A 25,281-nucleotide genomic window follows, 5' to 3' on the forward strand; every position below is an offset into this window, starting at 1 on the left:
ATATAAACATGGATATAATTTTAAGTATAGTCACAAACACACACATTCAGTTCCGCAGCATCCATTCAGAAGGCTCGCGCATGTCCCGAGGGCTCGAAGGCACGCGGGCTGTGGACCCCCCCCCCCCCCCCCCTTTGTGTTTTCGACTGCTCCAAAACTATTTCTAAAGCTTTTATTTTTAAAAGCAATACACACAGCAAAAGCGAGTAAACGGTGGATTCTGTGAATATTGAATGTGACTGCTGAAATATAAACGAAAACTGTATTTAATTTTCATTTAGGAAACTTTTGTTATTTGGCTATGTTATTTCAATTTCTAGAGCCTTGTGTCTAATCTCTTTCAGATCATTACAGGCCATGTGTCAAATAACTTTTCCCTCTAACATTTCTGAATATTTGGTTTTCTAAAATAGGACAATCTCCCCCCTGCCGTCTCCCTCCCCGTTTATTGTGCGAGTGGAGTTGTTGGTCAACAGTTGGGTCGGGGGGGCATGCAGAGGGAGGGGGGGCGGGAACAATGGACGGTGCTGTTGTGTGCTGGAGTCGGTGGAGAGAGAGAGTCAGGCTGATGACAGAGTGAAAGAGGTTAGTGTCTATGCTGGGAAATGAGACCAAAGGAGGGGGTTGTGTCTGTTGGCTTGTTAATATGATGATTCAGTCCCATCAGCTCAACAGCCTTCTCTACCAGGGAACCTCTGAACGCAACTCACTCAGAGGGCCTTCACAGGAACAGTGACAATATCATTTAAAAAAGTTGTTAGATCTGTTCAAATTAGTGCAAACACACGTCTGACTTGCAGATTTATATTTCTTTTAAAAATCGAGTTATTCCATTGTTTTTTTAAAACAAAAAAATGCCTTTTAAAAAGTATCAGATAATACTAAAGAACTAAACAAGGGAACACAATTATCCATTTCTTCTCCTTTTTTTATTTTAACCATGAAACGAAATAAATATTATATTATTTAACAGATGACAAATTCCAGAAGTTGTTTTTTTTGTAACCCTGATTCAACAAGTGACGGTGCCGGAAATCAAAGCTGTTCATTGGCCGGACAATTAAACAAGTGCAAAACCCCTCAGCCAGCTGGATCATGTGCACTTCGTGAGTGTTGTGCTTATCCAGTCACTGTTTGAGACAGTGTGTGAACCCAGCAACGATGTTGTTTCATCCAACCCTGCTCCTCTGCACGCTGCAAACTGCACCCCCCCCCCCCAGCACCCCCCCCCCCCCCAACACCCCCCTGGCCCTCTCCTCCACAGGCCCGAGGAGGGACATCAGTAAACAAACTCTCCGCAGTTCCGGACAACAAAGGCGCAGCAGAGCGTGCAGCACTTTCTCTTGCAGCTGCGCGATTGGCCGGTCCCACAGTCACCTGTTGCTTCAAGCTGCAATAACGGACTCAAACAGCCTGGAAACAGGCAAAGGGGAATACAAAATAATCTCCTTTATTTTGTTTATATTTCAAAGTGTTTGTTTGAACCTAAAAGCCCCCAATCTCAGTTAATCTGCTCACTTTCCTACTGAAAAGCTTCAGCCCTCAGTTTTTTTCCACATGACCATATAGCTTGTTGTGAGTGGATCCCCTGAATCGGAGCTGCATTGTCCTCCTCAACAGCAGCCAGCACAGCCAGCCAAGCGTTTGACGTTATTAAATAATAAAGAGATGCTGATCTGCTAGCATTGTTGTGAAGGAAAAAGGGCCAATTAGCATGTCGTTATACCGCCATTATGGCTGTATTAACTCGAATTAGTTATAAGACAATGTGCATATTGACACTGGGATTTTTTGTGTGTGGCTATACCGATATAAATTAGTGATTGTAGTAACACGAGTGATGTTTTTTACAGTCTTATTAGACCTATAGTCATGGACATAACAAAACAAAATTAAGCTTTTTAATTGAAATAATAATTTCTCCCCAGCTAATCTCTTCAAGAAGCAGAATAGGCATATCAGAGGAATGAAAACTTAAGCTTAATCAATACATTCTCCGGTGTCATATTTTACACGTACAACAAGACATAACACAGACCTCTATAGAGGCCAATAACTTTTTTCAACTGGAATCATGTATATGGAAAAAAGTATTTTCAATAATTGTCTTCTTTTAGATCATTAAATGTTTAGGAACCCACATTTTAAACAAGCTAAATTAAGACATAGAACATTGTTAACACTTATATGCATGCTATTCAATAAGAGCCACAATTAACAGATCAGTGACAATGTAAAGAGTTGTTGATGCAAAAAAAGATCAGTAGAAGACAATAACGTAGTCAGTTAATATGTTACAGCACTTTATGTCGAAAGTAGCTGCATGCGAAATAAAGCCTAACAAGTTTTTACAACAAGCTTTTTATTGAAGCTGCAGGTGGTGCAGAGTCAAACTAACCTAAACGTTTTTATATAAGCATTTTATATATTTTGTTAATCATTTAACACAATATGTTTCTGTTTAATGGACTAACACCAGAAGGATCTGTTTGGAGTTGAAGTACAACTTGTATTGTATACCACTTTGTTGAAGCTAATCCCCTTCTGTCCGACAGTGAGTTATAGTTAAATTAAATACAAAAAAGGGACACAACTATTGGTTGTTTTTTTGTCAAGAGTTGTTGATCCGCTGCAAACCGAGCATTCCTTTAATGATGGGGCTCTATAAAGCTGTCAGCATCAATGAGCAGAAATGATAAACGGAGCTCGAGCCGCCGGTGACGTGGTGGGGGAGGAAGAGGGGAGGAGGAGGAAGGAGAAGAGAAAAAAAGTGGGGGGGGTGTCGCAGAGGCCTAGAGCCTCTGAGAATGCAGGCCGAAAACAGCGCGAGGCTGATGGCATGCTGGTCTGTGTCAGTGTGTGGTCCGATTCAATGGAAGTGAGTGTGTGTGTGTGTGTGTGTGTGTGTGTGTGTGTGTGTGTGTGTGTGTGTGTGTGTGTGTGTGCGTGTGTGTGTGCGCGCGTGCGTGTGTGCATGTGTGGGAGAGAGATAGAGAGAGAGATAAAGAAAGAGAGCGAAAAATGCGCACGCTCACGCACGCCACCCGCTTTCCTTCCCTGCACCTGCGCTTGATCAGCAGGCTACTGGCTGCCATTCAGTCCCTCTGCGCTCCAAACCAACACTGACGCACACACCAACACACGCACACACAGCTCTCTGCTCTGACGGTTTTGCTATTCACTATTTGCTATTGCTAGTCTTTCTCTGAGATAAAGCCAGATATATCAACATTCTTTAAAAAATAAAACTTCCTGGTTGCAGAATGATACAAACTCCGTTGGACTCATAATAACAAGTAACAAGTGTTCAATTGACTCAGCAGCAATATGGGAAGGCACTTTGCAATACTTTTCAGCCAACACATTCTGACCTTTATTCATACAACGGAAAAGTGTGAACATGAAACATATTGACTGCATGAAATACATGTCTGCAAGTTGTAAAACATACAACTATGAAATATATTTTAAAAATATGAATTTGTTTTTAATTGGAAGAGCTGTCACTCAATCAGGTAGTGGAAACATGTTGCAGTACTACAAACATTGGGGAAGAGGTCAGTAATGGCAATGAATGGCAAAACATTCTTTGAAATTATACTTTTATTAGACTATTTTATGATTTATGATTGGTCTGATTAGCCTGCCCATTTATTTGCCATTAGGCTAATACTGTCAAGTTCAATCGGGCCTATACATTAATTTTCCTGATGACAATTGGATTAGTTGTCCACCACAGAAGAAACAATAAATTAAAGTAAACTAACCAACGGAAACACACATCAGGACCGAGCGCTTTGTTTGGGTGACGTCATGCCCCCTCCTCCTTATTATCCGCAACGTGGTGAAAAAGGAAAGTGGCTCTCGTGGGATTACAGGCCACTAAACTAGTTTTGTGTGTGTGTGTGTGTGTGTGTGTGTGTGTGTGTGTGTGTGTGTGTGTGTGTGTGTGTGTGTGTGTGTGTGTGCGTGCGTGCGTGCGTGCGTGCGCGGGTGAGGGGGGTCATTTGACCTAATTTTAAAACTCGTATCATCTCAAAAACAACATAGGAATAGTAAAACGGCCAGCTATGATAGACCGAAAACTATGATCTCGCATTGTGGAAAAATTATATTCATTCAATAATACAAACTATCTAATGTGTTATTTTGTCTGAGGCCTTGTGGTTAATGACACACTGTGAAGGAGCGAGATCCGTAAGGACATTTTGTTTATTCTTTATTATAACAAGTAGAATAATAACTTTGTTTCGTGCCTCCAATAACAAGTAAAGTGTTACATCTACAAAATGTAACACTTCACATGTTGTGATAAAGGCCACTAAAAAGAGCCCGAGGTCTATACAGCGCACACACACGCGCCAGGTTATTATAGATAACATCTAGGCGTTTTTTTTAAAGAGGGGGCAAAAAAAAGCAGAGGCTCGCGCTTACCACCTGTTGCAGTCCAAATATCCTCGAGCTGCGACAGCCAGACTCTGCACGCGAGCAACAGAAGGGGAGACGGATGGATGGATGAACGGACGGATGGTTATATAAAGATGGATGGGTGGATGAATGGTGGGTGGATGAAAGGATGTAGGGGAACACCTTGACCGGGCCTCACAGTTTAACCACACAAACACACCTGCTGATGTAAAATGAAAAGTTTTCTTTTAGTAGCAATCAGGAACATTATATGGCCATAGCCCTAATTTTAACTAGCCTAAGTATTATAAGGTTGGCTTCAGCCCCCGCATTATCATCGTATGAGGTGTAACATGTGAGACACTTGATTCCCTGTCTCACTGTCAGCTGCTGTGCTGTGCAGAGCCTTTATTTAATGTTAAACAGGAGCGCCATTGAGCTCCAATCTCCTCTGAGATTAAATCACTTTTTGGAAAGCACAGGGCTAAATGCGGGCTAATATTTTTCTACTGCGATAACGCGATATCAGTGTTTTCAGAGTGAACATTTACCGTGTCCCACTTTGTGGCCTCACTCACACGGGAAGGGACTATGTTATCATTAATATAAGGTTTTCACAATAAAATACAAACAGAGTGGACATTTAAAAGCATGGATGTGTTGCCAAAAATACTCCCAAATAAACTCCAGAGAGAAGGCATCAGTATCAAGCACAACATGATAACATGTGTGCCTATAACACCTTGGTTTTGTTTTTTAAAAGAAGCCCAGGCCTTAAACCCTGATTTTGAACATGCAATCTTTACAGGCGTTACAAATAATCCTCAGCTTTTTATGAGACTCCATAGAAAATACAAGTTAACCATCAAATGGCCACATAATATATTCTCTGCATTCAGAAAGCGTTTCCACCACATCAAAGGTGCTGCGCTCAGCCGGGAAAAAATAATCATTTTGCGGGGCCTCCGGGCCTGCAGGGGCCCGGTGTTGGTGGAAAAAAATGAGACTTTAATGCGTGCGACCTTTTAAAAACAACTGGTTTATCACCGGTGTGTTCGGCTATTACAACCAATTCAGCTGCTCGGATCAATAATTAATGGGGCAACCAACGATCCCCTGATCTCTTGAAGGTCCGGCTGAGAGAGACATAGAGGGGGGAGCGGGAGAGGATAAATACCGAGGGGCCTCTTCAAATATTCATCTGCCGGTTAATGTGAGCTCCACTCCCCCGGGACCCAGCCTGCAAGACACAACGGCCCTAATCTACCTCGCTGTGTACACACATTCTCTCTCACACACCAGATTTAAAACCGTTAGTTAAATTCAGGCGAGCAGTTAGCTCATCATAAGGATTATTATTATTATGGGGGAGGAGGGGTGGCTGGTAGATGCATGGGAACGTTTTGGAACCGGTTCCGTGTTTTTTCTAAGGCAGGAGGGGTTGTTGGTAATGATGAGTCCCGGTGAGCTTGAACCGTGAGAACCGGGGTTAACGGGAAACAGCAGGGCCCGTTTGATTAAACATTACATTAAAATGGGCTCACTCGAGACTTTATATGGAGCCATTACATGGCGGGTGAAAAAGCATCTCGCTGGTCCCGCTCGCCTGGCTCCTTTCAACAGGGCTCACCTTTTAATTTAGACCTAATTGAACATTTAGAGTGATAAGCTAATAAGTGATAAGCAGCTCCATTATTTTGAGTATTACAAAAATAGTCCAAAAAGTATCACACCGACCTTATTAGTTAAACCAAACATCGAGAGGAAATGTAACAACATGAAACAGGCCTGAGCTCAAATGATTAGGTTGTTGTAAATACTCATAGATTGCCGTCACAGTTAAGTGTCGTTAAAATTAAAATCCACCAATGACAGAAATGCTGAAGACATGTACCAATCTATAATAACTGTAAATTAATTATGGAAATAAATATGTTTTGTATGCCCGTTTTTAAATAACCTTATTAGTTCTCAATCAGTCTCCTGTCCCAAAAGCAGGCCAAGATATTGATACACAATAATAAATAATGTAATAAATTCATTAAAAATAAAATATATGTAGAAATGTAGCCTGGGCCTCAACAGTCAATATTATTGGTGATTAGATTTTTTTGTTTAAAAAAGGATAGATGACATTATTTCGGAATGTTGTTTGAATTTTGGCCGACTTTTTTTATGAAACAGGCAACAAACCGTGGCTTGGACCCTCCGCAGGCACTAGAAAATAGAAAACATGACGCCCAGTTATTTGAACAGTGGAGTTAAAAAGAAGCAATGATAACCCCCCCAAATCTTTTTTTTTCTAGCCTAGATATTGTACTTTATATTCATGAAGATGTAAAGAGTCAGTGTTACAGTTACAGGAATTAATTAACATCAGCAGAAAGACAGAAAAGCTCCACAGACAGAGGACAATTGAAACAAAATACGAAAGAGAAATAAAATCAAAACTCAAACAATTTCAAGTATCCAAATTTCCAAAATTTATTCATTTCAAACTGCATATTGAAAAAAAAATATACTCAGCTGAAATTGTAACTGTTATAAGCATGGTATTAGTTCCAGTATATACATGGAGTGGTTGGCTTCTGCGTACAGGCCACCATTTTTAAAATACAACTACGGGAATGGATTTTTGAAATAAAAACTTAAAATATCACAGTAAATATACAGAAATTGTACAACTCAAAAATAAAGAGCACAAGCGTCATACCTCTAACAGATGAAAAGTGGGAGACGGAGATATAAATTAACAACCTATATTTTAAGTTGTATGAGAAAAAAAAAGTGTCTTATCATTTTTTAAGAAATTAAAATGTTAAGTAGTATTGACCTTAAATGAAAAAACAGTACCTGCTTCGTTTTATGTCCCTTTTCTTCCCAATGTTTCCTGTATAAAGGAGCATAACTGATCACTCCCATATAATTCCAGTTCTGCCTTCTTCACTTTTAATATTCTCTACAGAACCAGCGTTGCTTTATATATATAGAAAGAAAAAAAAAGAAATTGCAACCTCTTGCAGTTTAACAAACAATTTAATCTGATTGTAATGTTTCTTTGATAAATACTGTACAAAAAGGTGATTGCAATAATAAAACATTTGATTGCGACTCCCACTTTCTAGTCTTCCAAACTTCATCCACCAGTGACCAGGGGATCTCCTACCGTTCCTCTAGAGCTTCCTTAGAATAAAATGAAAGAAAAAAAGAGTCGTGTGTCCTTTTCCTGGAGACTTCTATACAACTTTTCCCACCCCAAATTTTTTCTGTACAAAAATAGTCCAACGTTAATAGTCCACAGTTTATCTTATAAAAGTTCATTTTTTCTCTCTTTCTCTCTCTGTGTGTCTCTTACATGTGTGTTAAGGGCAGCGTGCCGTTGATCGTCGTCCCGGGCACGGTGCTCTGGTAGTGGCCGGACATGTGTAGCCTGGTCTGGGCGTTCTGCTCGCTGACATCCGCCCCGGGCAGGTACATGCTGATCATGTCCCTCAGATCCCCGCTTTGGCAGCCCGGGCCGGCCCGGTGGGACGACGAAGTGACGACGGGAGGGCTGGAGCTGCTTGACTCGGACTTCACCACCGAGGAGGGCCCCATGGAGCCCAGGGCGGTCATCCCAGGCGTGCTTTGCTGGGAATAGGACATGGAGTATGTCGGGGAGCCGTTCATGTAGCCCTGGGAGCCTGTCATGCTGTTGTACTGCAGCGCACTCATGTCGTAGCGGTGCATGGACTGCATCTGGCTCGGGTTGTGCGCGTTCAGCCCCGGGTGCTGGTAGCTCAGCTGGTCCTGCATCATGCCGTAGCCCCCGTTGGTCCAGCCGTTCATGTGTGCTGCGTAGCTGTCCATCCGCTGGTTCACCCCACCGCCTAGCCCGCCCCCCACACCGACCCCAGATCCCATCCCGTTTCCTCCCGGAGCCAGCAGCCCACCGGGCAAGGTGTACTTGTCCTTCTTCATGAGGGTCTTGGTTTTCCGCCGGGGCCGGTATTTGTAATCCGGATGCTCCTTCATGTGCAGGGCCCTCAGCCTCTTGGCTTCGTCTATGAAAGGTCTCTTCTCGCTCTCGGACAGAAGTTTCCACTCGGCGCCCAGCCTCTTGCTTATCTCCGAGTTGTGCATTTTGGGGTTTTCTTGCGCCATCTTCCTCCTCTGGCCCCGGGACCACACCATGAACGCGTTCATGGGTCTCTTGACCCGCTCCGGACTGTTTTTCTGGTTGGGTCCGTTTCCGGACGTGTTGTTGCCCGGGCCCCCCGTGTTGGTTTGGGGAGCAGGGGGCTTCAGTTCAGTCTCCATCATGTTATACATCAGGAACAGCTTTTAGTTGGACCTCCCGAGAGGGGGGAGAATTTAAAAATAAAAACACACAGAGACAAACTCCACAAGCCAGAGGCAGGGCAGTGGGGAGCGCAGTGCTGCTGCTGCTAAAAGTTACCTGTCGATTCTGCTCTGCAACTTTTTCTCTGGAAAAAAAAACAACAAGCCGCGTCTCATCTACACTCTCTTCTCCTCTCGGTGAGTGTGGAGTGTGTGTGGGAAAGAGCCTTCTCCCAATAGGTCCCGGCTATGTTGTGTCCACAAAACTTCTCCTGTCGCCTCTCCGAGAAAGCATCAACAAACTGTACTTTTCGCCTGTGTCCGCCTGAGCCTTGTCAACTCCAGATAGTTTTTGAACAAGTTAATAGACAACCATTCATGTGACGGGGCTGTCAGAGAATAAATGGCTTCGACCTGGCCAATCAGAGCGGCCCTGCTCCCCTGACACACCAATGGGAGGCATTAATTAGCATAAATGGGCGGGGCTGCTCTGCCCCGATACACACGCACACTCAGGCTGCCCATATGAGCCAATATAAAGTATTTACTATTTCCAGGCTTATGGAGATATTTCTATGGAAATATATGCACACTGGCAGTTATATTAATACGGAGAAAGAGGAAGTTGGAACACATATTTCTGGCTGTTTAGAAAACTCGTTTTGCAAACATTTACAAGTAAAATACAACTTTCCTAATAAACACACAACATATGTCAGAAATGGTCTAAGATATAAAGCGAACAATTAATGTGTTGGATTGTTTTCTTATTAACATTTGCAGCATCCAAATCTAATCTAAAGTGCAAAGGGTCATTTGTAATACAATATGAACAAAATAAATAAAAACTGTTAAATAAATTAATCAAATGTTGACATTAATGGTGTCAGTATCATCTTATCTTGGACAGCATTGTTCTGACATTAAGTCCTGGCCCGTGACACTTCTGTTGTTCAGAATCAAAAAGTCACTAATGCCCCCACTTACCGGCCCAATAACATAACAACACTTAAATAAACTTAACTCAAAGCGTTGAATAGCACTGGTGTGTGTGTGTGTGTGTGTGTGTGTGTGTGTGTGTGTGTGTGTGTGTGTGTGTGTGTGTGTGTGTGTGTGTGTGTGTGTGTGTGTGTGTGTGTGTGTGTGTGTGTGTGTGTGTGTGTGTGTGTGTGTGTGTGTGTGTGTGAGAGGGGGGGGGGGGGGGGGGGAAGCCACGGCTGGTTTTAGCGTTGAAAAGAGGAAAGGTAATCCAAGATGTTTCCCCCAGCCCTTTGTTTAGTGAAGTTGAATGCCAACACACAGAAGGCAGACGGGCTCATCTCAGCACAAATAAGCGTTTTTTGTTTGGGATGTTGTCGCTACATCTGTCCGGACAAAGACCCAACTCCACTCCACTTCCACTGCCACAGTGCTGCTGCTGCTGTTGTTGTTGGGGCTTTGCAGTGGGGGGGGGGGGGGGAGAAACGTCCTACCGGGGACACGAGGGGAGGAGAAATAAAGGTGAGGAATATTTTAAGATAAAGTGTGTTTGCACAAAAGGCACAGCTCATTCATATCAGCCTGATGAAAGCGTGTCAGCCAATTAGTGTGAATGAAAAGCGGCCTCCACCTGCTTCACTTTATTCCAGATCAAACCGAACACACTGCGATTACTATGACAGAAAACCAATATCTTCGTGTTTAAAGCGAAATTATTCACTCATAGTTTCACATAGTTTTAATATCCAAAAACGACCAAAGTTATGTTTTACGGTTGGAAGTGTGGGTTCCACTTGTTTTGCTTCTGCTGAATCTCCATCCTAAAGACAAGACTGTGGGACACTAGTGCCGCCTACTGGATAGAGAGGGAACTGCAAGCAACTGCAAATGCTCAGACAGGCTTCTCCTCACAGCAAAAGGGAAGCTTGTTTTTAGAGTTCGGTTAATTTTTTATAGTAAATAGCATGCATTTTTATTTTAATACGTAGGCTATATATTATTATCCAGCAACAGTTGAAAATAACAGACAGCACGCGGTGTATTCAGTCACAACACAGCCTGTCTGCAAATCAGACAACCCCAATAATTAAAGGTAGATCAAGTACATACACCTGAAATAATTTGATTTAAATGCGTGTCTCTAGATTAAATCATAATTGAAAGTGAATGAATCAAGCCTTATTATTTTTGTTTTAGTCATTTGATAATACATGGAGGAGCGGAGCCCCCGTGCTCTCATTATGCCGGCCCCGGCCACCTTACATAAGATTCATCTTGTGCTTAATAGGCTGCGAGAGGCGACACATGCAGCTCGGGCCATTATAATGCAAGGTTGAAATGGGGCGCTCGGCTGCTATCTGCATCTGAGTGTGTTCCCCGCTACCTCTAATCTGCTTATGATAATAAAGGAACAGCGGGGCCCTGCAGCTCTCTGAAAGCAGGCCCCATCCAGCCGGGAATGGCCCTGCATCCACAATCATCCTGAATTAAAGCCGTTGTTAGACAAAAAAACTGTAGAAACTAACAGGGCGGCTCCCTCGGACCACTTGTAAGCCCCCCGCGATCCACCAGGTTGGGATGGATACAGCAAATACAGCGGGCACCCCACGCTGTGATATCAACATACTGTTTAGTGGTTTCACCAATTTAGATGATTTTAGGATCACTGCAAAAACAAGCAAACAAAAAAGAGCAACAATATAACTGGAAAATATTTTAACAACTGCGCAAAGAGGACGTCAACTCATACAAAGCTATGGCATAATGCTACTTTTGGAACTAATGCAATGCAAATACAAGCTTACACGTGACACAATTAAAAGTAGTTATTATGTTGAAGATTTGAATATATTTGAATTATTATTGTAGGCCTATATATGGCAATGAGAGGTACAGATTTCAGGTGAAATGGAAATAAACTTGTCTCTTCTTTCCACTAGGGGCCGTAACAGGGGCTGGGGATGCAGCCGAGCAAATACTTCATGAAATCATTAATACATCCTGCTCGGAGATAATTGTGGAAAATATAAATAACGTAGAGCTTGTTTTCCTTTTATTTTTTAGATAAACATAGGAATACAATTGTTTTGAATTTTGAAGACACGAGTTTATTGCTCAAATGATGGTTTATCTCATAATTTTACTATTTCTTGCAAATAGATTTGGACATGATATATTTATGATATTTAAGTCGACGACAAACTTAAAATAGTTAGCATTTTACGCAGTATTTGTCAGGTTGCAACTTTGACAACATTTCGTTTAAGGCCATATGCAATTAAAATATAGGCTAAAGCAAGAAAATAAAAATATTAATAATATAAATAAAATGTTAAGCATATTAAGCGGAGAAAAAGAACACATTTGTAATCTCCTAATAAAAGGTAACCGATTTTAGAAATAACAATCCAAAGTTCTGTATAATTTGTAATTAAACCAGCGTTTGTTTGCCGTTGTATATAATACATATTCAAAGGGGAAAACATAACCATAATTATTATTCAAATACGTCAAGGAAATAAATAAAATATGTATTCTGTGCATGTTGAGTAAAGCAAAGCGGCCAACAACTCAGACAGTCATGATGCCATGCGGTGTCATTCCACAACACTGCATGGTTTACACACACCCCGATTCAAACGCACACTTAGATACACACCGACAGCAACACGCACACACAAACACACGCACACACAAACGGCTTCTCCTCTCCAACTTACTGCCAGTTTGGGAGTTGTCCTCCTCTCGTCTTGATTGGCAGACATTAAACAAGATGCCGTTCCTCTCAACCTCCTCCATAACTCCCTCGCGCTTCCCCCGGTGAGGAAGCCTCCTCGTGCCCGGCACAGAGCTCCCAACGCCGGCCGCGAAATCTCAAAACGGCGCCCTCCGCAAGTTTCCCCATCCCCGGTAGTCCGCGCTGTTTCTATCCGGCAGCCGGCTCGCTATGTCCGCCGTGTAACCCCGCTGTCTGTCTGGAGCTGCGCTGTCTTCTTTCCGCGAGCCCTGCAACAAGAAAAGCCGTTTATGGCGATACACAATGTGAAAAGGGGGCCGATTTAAAAAGGAGAAGAATGCAAGCAAGAACAACAAAAGTCAGTTATAGCAAAGTCTATGCCTCTCCTCTCATATCTTCCACCCCCTAGCTTAGCCCACATAATGAGCAGGAAAAAGCTTTATATTTTGTTCACTGGGTATTCACAGATAATTTGAAGCCATTGTTTCTGCCACAGATGGTTCTTTTAATACAATAACGGTGCTCTTTGTGAATAGCAAGCCCACAATAAAAATCTAAAGCGTCCTCCTGAATAACCATTTTGTTCTCTCTTGTATAGGCCGAACAAAAGCTCCAGTGAGGTAATGGCCTGCCTTATTGAAAGCCTCAGAATGGGGATTTGATAAAGATTTTTTCGCTCCTTTTTTCCTTTTGCACAAAGTACATGGCAATGTCAAAGAGAAACTGACACGGCATGAAAAGGAAACATCTCGAAAAAGTGCATGCTGTTGAAGCTTGAAACGATTATTATTATTATTGTCATTATGAAGCTATAATTATTATTCTGCTATTGTTTACATTTCTTAACTTTGTGCAAAAAGTCAGAGGTGAGGGGTTGTTTTCGGGGTGCTGCAGCAGAGCAGGTCCGGTGCAGGCGTGTTATGGATTTTACAATGGAGCTTAAATCCAGAATACATTAGCTGTGGATTTGGCACAGCCTCATAATTTTTGCATAGGGATGAGTCAAGTTGTGCTTGATAGAATTAAGCATTCAGGGCGCATACCCCTGGTGTCTCGCAGAAAACTCCCTTTTCACTATAATGGCCCAGAAAATATTGCATGCCCTTAAAGCGTTGATAAGGCACTGTGAAATGTCATAAATGCATAGTTGTTAATAAGGAGGGAAAGCAGGTAGCCGTAACCCGCTAAGGTGGAGATGCACGCCTGCAGGTGTGTGTAGTCAACATGTCATAGCTCCCTCCACCAGGATGGATCCTGCAGCCGCGTGCAGGCCACCTCGATGCCCACGGTTGATGTCATTTGTAATTAACTCATGGCTAATCAATAAAGCGTTTAACAGAAAGCACAATGGACTCACAGGGGATGATCCCAAGCCAAACATATTGGATGTCACTGATCGTTATAAGGTGAGGACACCCTGTCTATCAAGGGGGGGGAGGTTGTGGGGGATGCAGCAGGAGGAGATAGGGGCACTAGATGAGGGGATGAGGGGTGAGGAGGAGAGAGGAATGAGTGGAGGGAAAGGAGAGGGGATACAAGGGGGGGGATAATGGAAGACAGAAGAGGTGAGAAGTGTGTAAAGAATCTATTTCAAAACATTGATAGACACACACAACCAGTTTTCTTCTACACACACACTAGCCTCCTCCTCCTTCAACCAATCACATTTTATAAAGTTTTCACGTACAATGAATTAAGACTAAGGCCTCATATTGTGTACTGCGTCACCATAGATTTGGAATGATTCTTTACTCAGTTCATATGAGAAAAATGTCCACACACTGATAAAAAGTTGCTGGAGTTTCAGTCGCACAGCACCATCGGCATGTTTCTGTTTGTGTGCCGGCAAATGAAATCAGTTCCTCTCTATAAAATAAGGAAAACACAACATGATCGGCATTCCATGTTCCTCTTTTGACGCATCTACTGTGACCATTGGTTTCAATAAGTCATTTTATAGTAATCAGGATTGTTTCCCGAAAATAAATAGCTTCATTATTTATTTTATTTGCATTACACACGGACTAAGTGATGCATTTAACATTTCTACAATAGTGGTTTTCCGCAGAACAAGGCACGGTAGCTGAACACAGACAGCGAGAGCTCAGTGGACTCTACATGCATACACAACATACCAACGCTGAGGGGAATATTTCTGAAAAACACTTGGGTTAACAGAAGAGGAAAGGGAAAAGCAGCAGAATCAGCGTCACAGGAAGATTTACAGACTCAGAGAAAAAACTGAAAGAGGGGGATCAGTGCTCTCAGTGTGAATAGGCTTAGCAGTAGAAGTAATATGACTTTGGCTCTTTATCTGATCAATCTGTGCCATATATTCTAAATCACACACACACCACTCCTATTAGAGAGCGAGAGCCCTTTTAATTATAAACCCATCTACAGAGGCTGAATGTGAGCGCATGAGTCCAGTGGCACCATGAGAGCCTTTAGAAACATCATCACTGAATGCTAATGCCTTTCACATTGAATCTGTCTATTGACATGTGCACACACAATACACACATATGCATACACACTAATGCTCCATATGCATGAGTGTGGACACATTTGCTGCGTCTGTTTTGTGTGTTTTTCTCGCACCTTGGCCTGATGGGAGAGCCACAGTGGGCTCCCTTTGTGTGTCGGCAATAGTTTCGCGTGTGTGTGTGTGTGTGTTATACGGACACATCAACACAGTAATCAGTGAAAAATGGGAGCCCTATTGAGGGAGATATGGCAAACCAACTGTCAATCATGTCACACCTCACAGCCATCATTAACACTGCTATACTTGCCCTTGAGTAGAAAACAGTAATATTGTTGAATGGCTAAAAACATTATATCAGCAAATATGGAAAGTTAAATAGTTTAAATCTAGAGTTGATCATTATAAAAGTTGATGTAATAATATTCTACAGCCACTCTTTTCTGTTTCAAAAAGTGTGTTTATTTGTTCATTGTATTTGTCAAAAATATGTCTTGCTGATTAAGTTCAACTGAGACCAAATACCATCATTACCAAAAAAACGGAGCATCGAATTCTCATATTGTTTTTTATTATACTGCTTCGTATAACACTAAAAAGGGACAGTCCGTTTTATGAGTCTCCTTCTTAAAGGCTTAATTTTCCTCTATGAATTCAAACAGTCGTTTTTCAGAGCTTTCTGGAGAAAAAAAACATCTGCTATCGATACATCTGCAGAAGATGGCCTCTTGTCATATTTAAGACTGCACAGACCAGACAGAATGTAACAAACTAGAGGCCAACTTTCCGTAATCACTTTCCTATTTATACTATATAAGACAGACAATTTGGCGGTATCAACACCGACAGTCCTACTCTACGATATGTTGGAATGTCTAGCTTCCATTTTGCTTTACAAGTTTTAGTGTTGAAGGACACATTTTCAGGAAAAGAAAAAAGTTGTGTGGACAACATTTGCGTAACAGCAAACTGCTGCAGTATGTAGGCCTACATGGCAGGAATCAGAAAGGTGCAGGACAGACGCTGTAGTCCTGCAGCTGTTTGTTCAGGAACCAAACACACACACACACACACACGCACGCACGCACGCACGCACGCACGCACGCACGCACGCACGCACGCACGCACGCACGCACGCACGCACGCACGCACGCACGCACGCACGCACGCACGCACGCACGCACACACACACACACACACACACACACACACACACACACACACACACACACACACACACACACACACACACACACACACACACACACACACACACACACACACACACACACACACACACACACACACAGCTGTCAGATATTTAAAGAACCACACACTTCACTGGAATGTCATTAATGAAGAATGCAGCATAACTAATTGAAACAGTGAAGATACAGACAGTGTGCTTTGGGAAAAGCCACCATGTTTTTCAGGTATGGTTCATGGTGATAGATGAATGTGATTATTATGTCTGGACTTTAAGCTTTAATGTGAGTAAGTTCAGGAAAGCTGAAACAAATCCAACTCTAAAAGAGGCTCTAAGGATAGATATTGCATGGCACTTAAACTCAGAACAGAAAGATAACTACATTCGCTCATAAAGCCAAAGTGCTGGTGCATTAGTTTGTAATAGGCCAAACCAAACAACATGTTTTTGTGTTAGGTTTAATGGCCGTGCAAAGACATTTACGGTATCCTATTGACTTTTTCCACTGAGAATATTAGCATGCGTGTTGTCAACTTGAGCGTTTTTTAAAAGTAAAATATAATGTTGGTGATTTCTTTTAAAAAAAACTCACAAATAGCAGAGAAATGTTTTATGATGAAATTATAATGATGTATTTAGTGAACTAAACTGCTATCATTTAAATCCTGGACATTTTGCTTTTCTATAAAGCTGCAGCTGAACAGTAGCACGGTAAAGAAGCACAAATGATCTCTTAATAATCCAGCCGCAGAAACAACTGTTCTTTGGTCTGATGAAGACTTGTTTAGCAGATGGCCTTGAAGCACCACAGAGTGTTAACACATTTACCCCAGGTATATATATAATGCACATGTCGTCAATAAAATACATTTGTATATTCCACCCTTATGTGCTAAGACTTCTGTGTAGCTTTTTGTTCATACTTCTTTCATATATTCTGGTTACTGCACTTATCGTAAGTCGCTTTGGACAAAAGTGTCAGCTAAATGATATGTAATGTAATATAATGTACCATAGGGATGAACCAAAATGCCAATTAAAACGTCAGAAATCCAAACATTTAGTGGATAGACATTTAGATTAAAGATTAGACAGGACATTTAATATCTAGATGATGACATTTAAGGATAGTATTTGCAATCTTTAAATACTTGATTATTGGGTTAACTTGCAACGTTTAGGCCACATCATGACAACCAAATCAAAATCGTTGACTGATGGTTGCTAATTGGTTTACTATTTGACTAACTACTGTACATGTCCTACATTATAAACCAACACACCGGATAATGTTATCATTAGAATGATCAAATACTGGATGAAAACACAGAAAGCCTGGTCATCAGATCAGCTACATTTTCAGTGACATCATATTAAAATGACAAATTGTATAGTTAGCTAACCCATTTGATTGGATTGGATTTGCATTCCATTTGAGTGACAGCTAATAATGATCAAAACCAATAATAAGAGTGACGAGCATCAGGAAATGTGATGCATGGCTGTAATGATATTTGAATATTTGTTGGCATTTAGTGTAGAATTAACCCAAAAACATCTAATCAAAACATCAGATCAGCCCGATGAAGAACCTTGCTTTAATATATCTCATTCACTGGGCTGATGGATGGTTATTTACGAGTATTAACATGTCAGATTAGCAGGATGTCTCAAAGGACAACTCTCGTCACTTGAGTGAAAATGTTCCTGCTGAGCCCGTGACAAGCAGCTGCATCTGGCTCAATGAAAAGAGCAGAAGATGAAAACATCGGTATCTTGTTTTAAGCCATCTTTACATGAGAAGAAGAACTAAATGATCTGACAGACTGACAGCCACTTCAAAACATATACCATGCACAACACACAGCTACTTTAAGTTTGTGGAGATATGTAGAAATACTTTTTTCCAAGCTTTTGAGACCTCAATGTAGCAATGTGTGCCTCGACCCTAATACAATGGATATACTACAGGGGATTGTTTAGGAACATGTTGCTGATCGATTATTGCCTATTTTCAACACATCAGCCACGTCGTACCTTCGGCATATTCTCAAAAAGAAGCCAAGCCATATATCACTTTCAACTACTTAAACAACAAATTCCAAACCCAATTATCTCAAATTCAAGGACCTAACATAGATGGCACAACTATGGATCAAGACATGGATCATGGTTGATGACCAACTTCCCTTTTTTAAGGCAGCAGAGGCTTAAAACAAAGACATCACTGTGGGAGTCATTAAAGCCAGCGGAACGCAACCTATTTACGGAAAATGAGTAAAACAAATCTAAATAACTTCATTTTCTTTCTTTCAAAAACGTATGAATTCAGGCGCTTTTGATGTCTGTTGTCCATTTTCCAAACATTTGAAGCCCTCAATTTGACAAACGTTCAAGGATTAAAAGGACCTGAACCATGATATACATTGAATCCAAACCAAAGTACTTGATTTTATTTTTATGGACTCTTAAATTTAGTTTTAGAAAGTTTTGAGCACCAAATTTGAAATGTTCATTGAATTGGGGAGGTTCCAGAAGTGTATTGTGTAATTTAAATATACAGCTGGGTCGAATTGTTATTCTTTATCCATTTCTGCTCCTTTTCTCCTTCACTTGTTTACTGTGGAGCTTCCACACTCTCAGTAATTTACACTTGCTTCATACAGACACACACACACAAACAAACACACAATACAGAGATATTACACATGTATACATACACAATATTTCACACTCAATCCATCATACACTCATCTCTCTCCCGGCCACCGCTGGTTTTGTTTACAGGCCAATTTGAATGAGAATGAATCTCTCTTGGATTTTTCTAGAAAGCGGTCTAATCCACGCAGGCTGCTGCGAGGCCCCGGCCCTTTGTTTGGGATTACTGCAGCTTAGCGCTAGCTAACAATGAGGAGATGAGCAGCTCACCTCATCGCCGCTAATGAAGTGTGGAAAGTAATTTAGCCGCTAGCTAGCTGCTACCGAGCCGAGATGATACCTTCACACACGCCTGCACACACACATGTGTATTAGTACACACGTGAGTGAGGACACTGACTGATGACATTCATTTGTGAACTTCTTATCCCACAAAGTTACAGAATGAACTTAAGAGTTACCCTAAAATGTCCTCTAAAGTAACTTCTCAAAGATTGAAAAAGTATATTTTTGCAGAGTGAACAACAGTGTCGCATTATCAGTATTGTTTTTGTTTTTAAAACACTGTTTGAAGCTATCTTTCACTTTATTTTAGCTCACCCGCAACTTCACTGTTTTGGTGTACTATCGGCGCTCATTAGTTTTTGTTACAGCTTCAAAAAAGCTCTTAAATCTCTTTCAGTATCAATATGTTGGTACAACTTTTAGAGATTGTTAAACTGGTTCAAAAGTGATTCAAAACTGTAATTGCAGGTTTAAATAAAGTGCTGTACTGTAGATACGAACATGAGAAAACAAAAAATAGTATGGTTTGCTAAAGCATTTTTGGGGATGAAGGGGTAAAAAAAGTGATCAATTACATCAACAATTCTAAAACTGATATTAGTGTGTTCAATTGGATAAGTCTTTGATGAAAACGAAGTCTGCAGCTTTTGCTACTACTTCTATGGCTATGTTTAGACAGAGAAGACCATGTTAAATTGAACCTGGCTGAGCTTTTTGGTGCAACAATGTAAGTGACAGACTTTGTGACTTTAACAGTGTTACTCTATCTAGTGTTTTTCAAAGGGGATTTAGGGACTGCCCACTTAAAATGTTAGACACCTGATTGATAGATGGTACTCTTGAAATAAACGTGCAAGTGTCAATACAAGTAAAAAACATGTTTCTTCTCGGGTAGAGAAAAAAAAAACTCCCATTGGTGTTCATACTGACTGGTCTGTATGTGGGGGAGAATATAAGCCACGGTCACCGGGGTAAAGAGGCACTAGGCAACAGGAAGAGCAGGCAGATTTAAGCTGGCAGAGACACACACAGATAGCCCTGGTCCACACTGAGAGTATGTTGGCGTGTCTTCTGACAGCGACTGAGCCTGGCATCTGATTAGCAAGGACTGAGGAGAGGAGAGCATTTTGATGTTTATCCAGGACCAGGGATGATCATGGCAGGTTCAGACCTCTGCGATGCTTGGATGGTTAGCAAGGGAATGCTACTGCTTTGGTAATGAACCAGGACATTCCCCTGGCTTTAACACACACACACGGTGAACACACACGGTGGACACACACTGACAATGTACACACAAGAACATACACGGAAGACGACGACAAAGAGAAGTGTCAGGTCGGATGCTGACAAATGTAATCAGGATTATTTCATCCAGTGGCTGAGTTTATCGCATTGCTGAGCCTCAACAATCATCTTTGCTAACCTTGCTGTCATTGTCACATCATACCTGTGAGCAGGAGCGGTATTTGGGCCAAACGTTAATCACAAGCAAACCCCGACAAGCAAAAATAAAAATAATTGAAGATAAAAACGTTACTCTGCGTATTTGCACTAACTCTATAACATGCAGTGAAAACACCACCAGTGAGCTGTGAGCTTTAGCTGGCTCTTTACTGTCACAGTATGGTGTCAGATGTACTACAGGACATCACCTTGAGAAATGTACGCTCCTTACAAACACGTACATATTTGAGGACTGTTCTGCTCCGCCTTTTCATGGTCTTTTTAGCAGCTGATCAACTTAAAATAGCAATGTCTCCTCCTCTATTCCAGAAACAGATCCCTTTTAAAGACATGTGTGACGGTGGCAATGTCACAGTTCCATTAATCTGATGATGTTATCTTTAATATAATCACAATCAACATCGTATCCATAATATAAACTACTCTTAAAGAACACTGGTGAGCAGAGTTATGTTGAGCGAAGTCAGATGTCAGATCCATGGGAAGAATTGCAAACTGGTTTGTTATGAAGGATTTAAAGATGCTATCATGCTGATTAAAAGGGAACACTCCGCAAGGAAAATCTTAACATTGTTCATGTTTTTTTATTTAAATCACTTAGTTCTGATATTAAGTTAGTTAGTAGTCACCTTCATATCAGCGTAGGTAAATACTGTATTGTCCATCATCCCTTTAGTCTCCACAAGCCTAGTTAAGGGCTCTATTTATGTTCAGGTACAAGAGACTCATGATAGGCTTTCAATGATAGTGCCACTCAGCTGTTGATGTCTGAGTTCATAACGGGGCTCATGTTTCCTTAAAGCAATATATGGTATGATGGTGTGGAAAACTTGGCGTGTCTAGGCTAGGTTCCTGATTTAGTGGGAATGTGTGCTTTTTTCGCAACACCCTGCTAAATGTGCTCTCACACACAGCGAGTTGTTTCAGTCTGCAGCATTTCCAACAGGCTACAGAATGTCCAACACTCAGAAGCACAGAGTCAACAAGCTGTAAAGTGAAGAAGTCATAAATGTTCAGTGTTTATCTTCAGGCTGAGAAACCTAGCACCTCACTGATAATGTGTGTGTGTTTCAGGAAGGCCTCAAACCCTGTGGTCGGAGCGAGTCATGACTACATTCTCCCTGAACGCACGCGCACACACACACACACGCACGCACACACGCACGCACACACACACACACACACACACACACACACACACACACACACACACACACACACACACACACACACACACACACACACACACACACACACACACACACACACACACACACACACACACACACACACACACACACACACACACACACACACACACACACACACACACACACACACATCTCCTATTTAAACAGTACCTGTTGAATTTCACAACCAGCTCATAAAGGACGCAGCAATGCATTGAGGTCCGCGGGAAAATAAATCAAGTCTGTTTGCGTAACTTGGTGTGTGTTAGTGTGCATGTGTGAAAAGTAAAGAAAGCACGACACATTCACATCATGTCATGGCAAACCCAAGGAGCAAGTGCCTTTTTTTCCAGAGATACAATTCACATCTAGTCAGTTGGATTTAGAAGGCTGTTTACATCCATTGGCTTGTGTGTGCATTTGGAATCGGACAATTCAAAACCTGAAGGTGAATGTCAGAAATCTTTGAGAATTACACATATATAAATATTTGCAAAAAAAGTGTTAAAAGGTTTGCAAGAGACGGAAACAAAATACAAATACTAAGGTTACAGAGTATGAGTTACATTAAAAAGCAAGAAGTAAAAATATAAATCAAATATTATCACTCTTGAAGGGGCCTAATTCTTATACTTTAATTGTTCATCTGGCAATTATTTGCAAGATTTCATTTGTTATCTTTGCGCATTGCGTTTTCCAGTACTGCTGCTTTTACATAATCACAGTTTGGGGAACATGATGCATATGGCCACGTCTATCTATGCTGTGTGTGTGTGTGTGTGTGTGTGTGTGTGTGTGTGTGTGTGTGTGTGTGTGTGTGTGTGTGTGTGTGTGTGTGTGTGTGTGTGTGTGTGTGTGTGTGTGTGTGTGTGTGTGTGTGTGTGTGTGTGCATATAATCACAAGTGGAAACATATTGCGAGAATATGTTCCCACTTGTGAACTGCTGCCTTGTTTGCTTGTATTTATTTCACGAGTGCATTCCTGTGATTATCATTGCGTATGAATGTGTGTGTGTGTGTGTGTGTGTGTGTGTGTGTGTGTGTGTGTGTGTGTGTGTGTGTGTGTGTGTGTGTGTGAGAGAGAGAGTATAACTATGTGTGTATGTGTGTGTGAGCATGTGTGTGTTTGCCCTCAACCAAGGAGCTCCAAGCTGTCATGTGTTAGGCAAGGCAAGGCAAGTTTATTTATATAGCACCTTTCAACACAAGGCAATTCAAAGTGCTTTACAAAAAACGAAAGACATTAAGAAAATGGCATTTAAAATCAGTCATTAAAAAGAAAAGATAATAAAATAAACATTGCCGTTTAAGATGTGAATAGTTCAATTAAAAGCAGCGGCAAAAAGAAATGTCTTTGGTCTGGATTTAAAGGTAGTGAGAGTTGCAGCGGATCTGCAGTCTGCAGTGTTAGCCTCCTACGGTTAACATCTGCTGCATTTAGCACTGCCATGTTGCTCTGTGATACACACAACGTCTAATATAATTAAATTCACACACGCACTATTCTCTCTCGGTTGTTGGAGAATTGACCACTGAAACCCATCCTGTACTGAAATATGAAACATTAAAAGACTTGGTATATATTTGTTTGAATGCACAAATAAGTGACCTATATGAGAGATGTTGGACTTGTATTAAAACATGAGTGAATAGTGATGCCATTAAGGATGACAGAAGACACATTGACATATAACGCCCACGACCAACTGTATGTTTCAACCCAACATCTCTGTCACAACAGATGGGATTGCATTTAAAAAGTGTCTTTCGAACATACTTTACTATTTGTCACTGACACACAGAACAATGGCAGCAGAGCAGCAATGCAAGGTGCATGTCTGTAACTACTCCTTGCTCAAGGACAAATGATCACTTCAAGCTAATGCTTCACAAACAGCTAAATACTTTTTTTATGACATTGGCTTTTCTTTAAAGACAACAGAGCTGGACTCTTTAGGACTGGATACGTTGATACTTTCGAAGTACCGAAATATCACTATTCTCTCTTTTCTTCCTCAAACACAGGCAACCTTAAAATCCAATCTTCATAACAGCCTTACACCTATTAGCTCTGAAGTGGAAAACTAGATGACTCCACTGATGGACTCATTCCTAATACCAGATATTTCTGGGCTCTCGAACGCAAACAATGCGGGCATCTGCTGCGGGACCACTTCTTTAATGGAAAGCCTCTCTCACTCTCTCTATGTCCGTGTCCTTCGCTCGCCCATCCAGGCACTAATGTAAATGAAAAGCAGTGGGACAGGGTGTGTTGTTAATGTGTGGACAAGGACAAAAAGCTGAGGTCTGGGGGTATTGTACTGGCCCTGTGACACACATCCCAACCTCCACACACACACACACACACACACACACACACACACACACACACACACACACACACACACACACACACACACACACACACACACACACACACACACACACACACACACACACACACACACACACACACACACACACACACACACACACACACACACACACACACACACACACACACACACACCACCTCCTGCTCTCCCCCCCCATCTATTGACATCCCCTCAAAATCAATAAAAATGATCTTGGAGTCCATCCACCATTTGGCTGCATCATCTTAGAAGTGCCTTCTTTAGGATATAGCGGCCATACTGTACAATGGGACAGCCGAGCGCGTGTAATTTGCCATTGATTTCCCTCCCCTCCTCCTGACTCCTTAGCCCCTAGTCACTGCACACAGCACAAAAAACTAACTTCATCATACACCCTGTTAATGCACATTCACAATAACCCTCTTTTCTCCTGCCCTCAGGTAATTTCACTCTTTCTTTATCTTTTTCGCTTTCTCTCTCTTCCTTTATGTCCTTGGTCCTCCAATCACTTCGTGCTCTGGCCCTATTCCTGAAATCTCTTCACAGGTCACTGTTCTTTCACTGCAGTAATGGACGACTTGTGCAAATGTTGTTTGCGCTCAACCTGGTTTTATTTTTTTTCCATCTCTCTTTTTCTGAAAGGAATATCCAACATATTTAGTGTCCGAAATCTACAGTTTCTGAAGACATATTTGAGTTTTAAGTAGTATGTAATATTGATGTTATTTAGTTATTTATTGTTTAGCATCAACTTTGATCAAGTTTCAACATGTTTTATCTCAATCTCAGCATCTTAATTTGTCACTTATATGAATAGCTTTGTTGGATAAACTTCATGTTCTTTATGTTTTCCGTGATAGTTCTGTGTGAATATAATAATGATGACATACTTATTGTGTTACATTTTATTGATCTACATTCACTTACTGATTAATTTGTCATTGTGTGATGTTTTTCAGAGTTATAATTTATTATTACTTACTTTTTGTTTCGAGCAGTTTATTTTGCAGTCATAAAAAAATGGGAAAAATATGGAAACATTGAGCTACATTTCCTACTTTACATTGACACGTTGCAAGTGACAAGTCTACAGATTCCATTGTATCTTTTTTACCAAAAAAACTACATAAGAGTTATTGTTTTTTTGTCACACACTTGATTTTCTCTGTCAC

At 41.3% G+C, this 25,281-nt stretch overlaps 1 protein-coding gene and 1 long non-coding RNA gene across 2 annotated transcripts in view; both read right to left on the reverse strand.

The window, feature by feature from the left end:
• LOC117445803 (uncharacterized) overlaps positions 1–25,281 on the reverse strand; it is an 83,301-nt gene that overhangs the window by 34,544 nt on the left and 23,476 nt on the right. Inside the window, exon 2 of the long non-coding RNA XR_004552044.1 lies at positions 12,426–12,711. This is a non-coding gene — a long non-coding RNA (uncharacterized lncRNA). The remainder of the gene's footprint in view (positions 1–12,425; positions 12,712–25,281) is intronic.
• sox2 (SRY-box transcription factor 2) lies at positions 6,754–9,765 on the reverse strand. Its single transcript, XM_034081681.2, has one exon. The coding sequence runs from the start codon at positions 8,716–8,718 to the stop codon at positions 7,759–7,761; it is 960 nt and encodes a 319-aa protein (XP_033937572.1). The 5' UTR covers positions 8,719–9,765; the 3' UTR covers positions 6,754–7,758.

This window comes from Pseudochaenichthys georgianus, chromosome 4 (genome assembly GCF_902827115.2).
Source record: "Pseudochaenichthys georgianus chromosome 4, fPseGeo1.2, whole genome shotgun sequence".
Lineage (NCBI taxonomy): Eukaryota > Metazoa > Chordata > Actinopteri > Perciformes > Channichthyidae > Pseudochaenichthys > Pseudochaenichthys georgianus.

Excerpts from the sequence above, each read along its gene's own strand:
- sox2 (XM_034081681.2), bottom strand. The coding sequence starts at position 8,718 with ATGTATAACATGATGGAGACTGAACTGAAGCCCCCTGCTCCCCAAACC.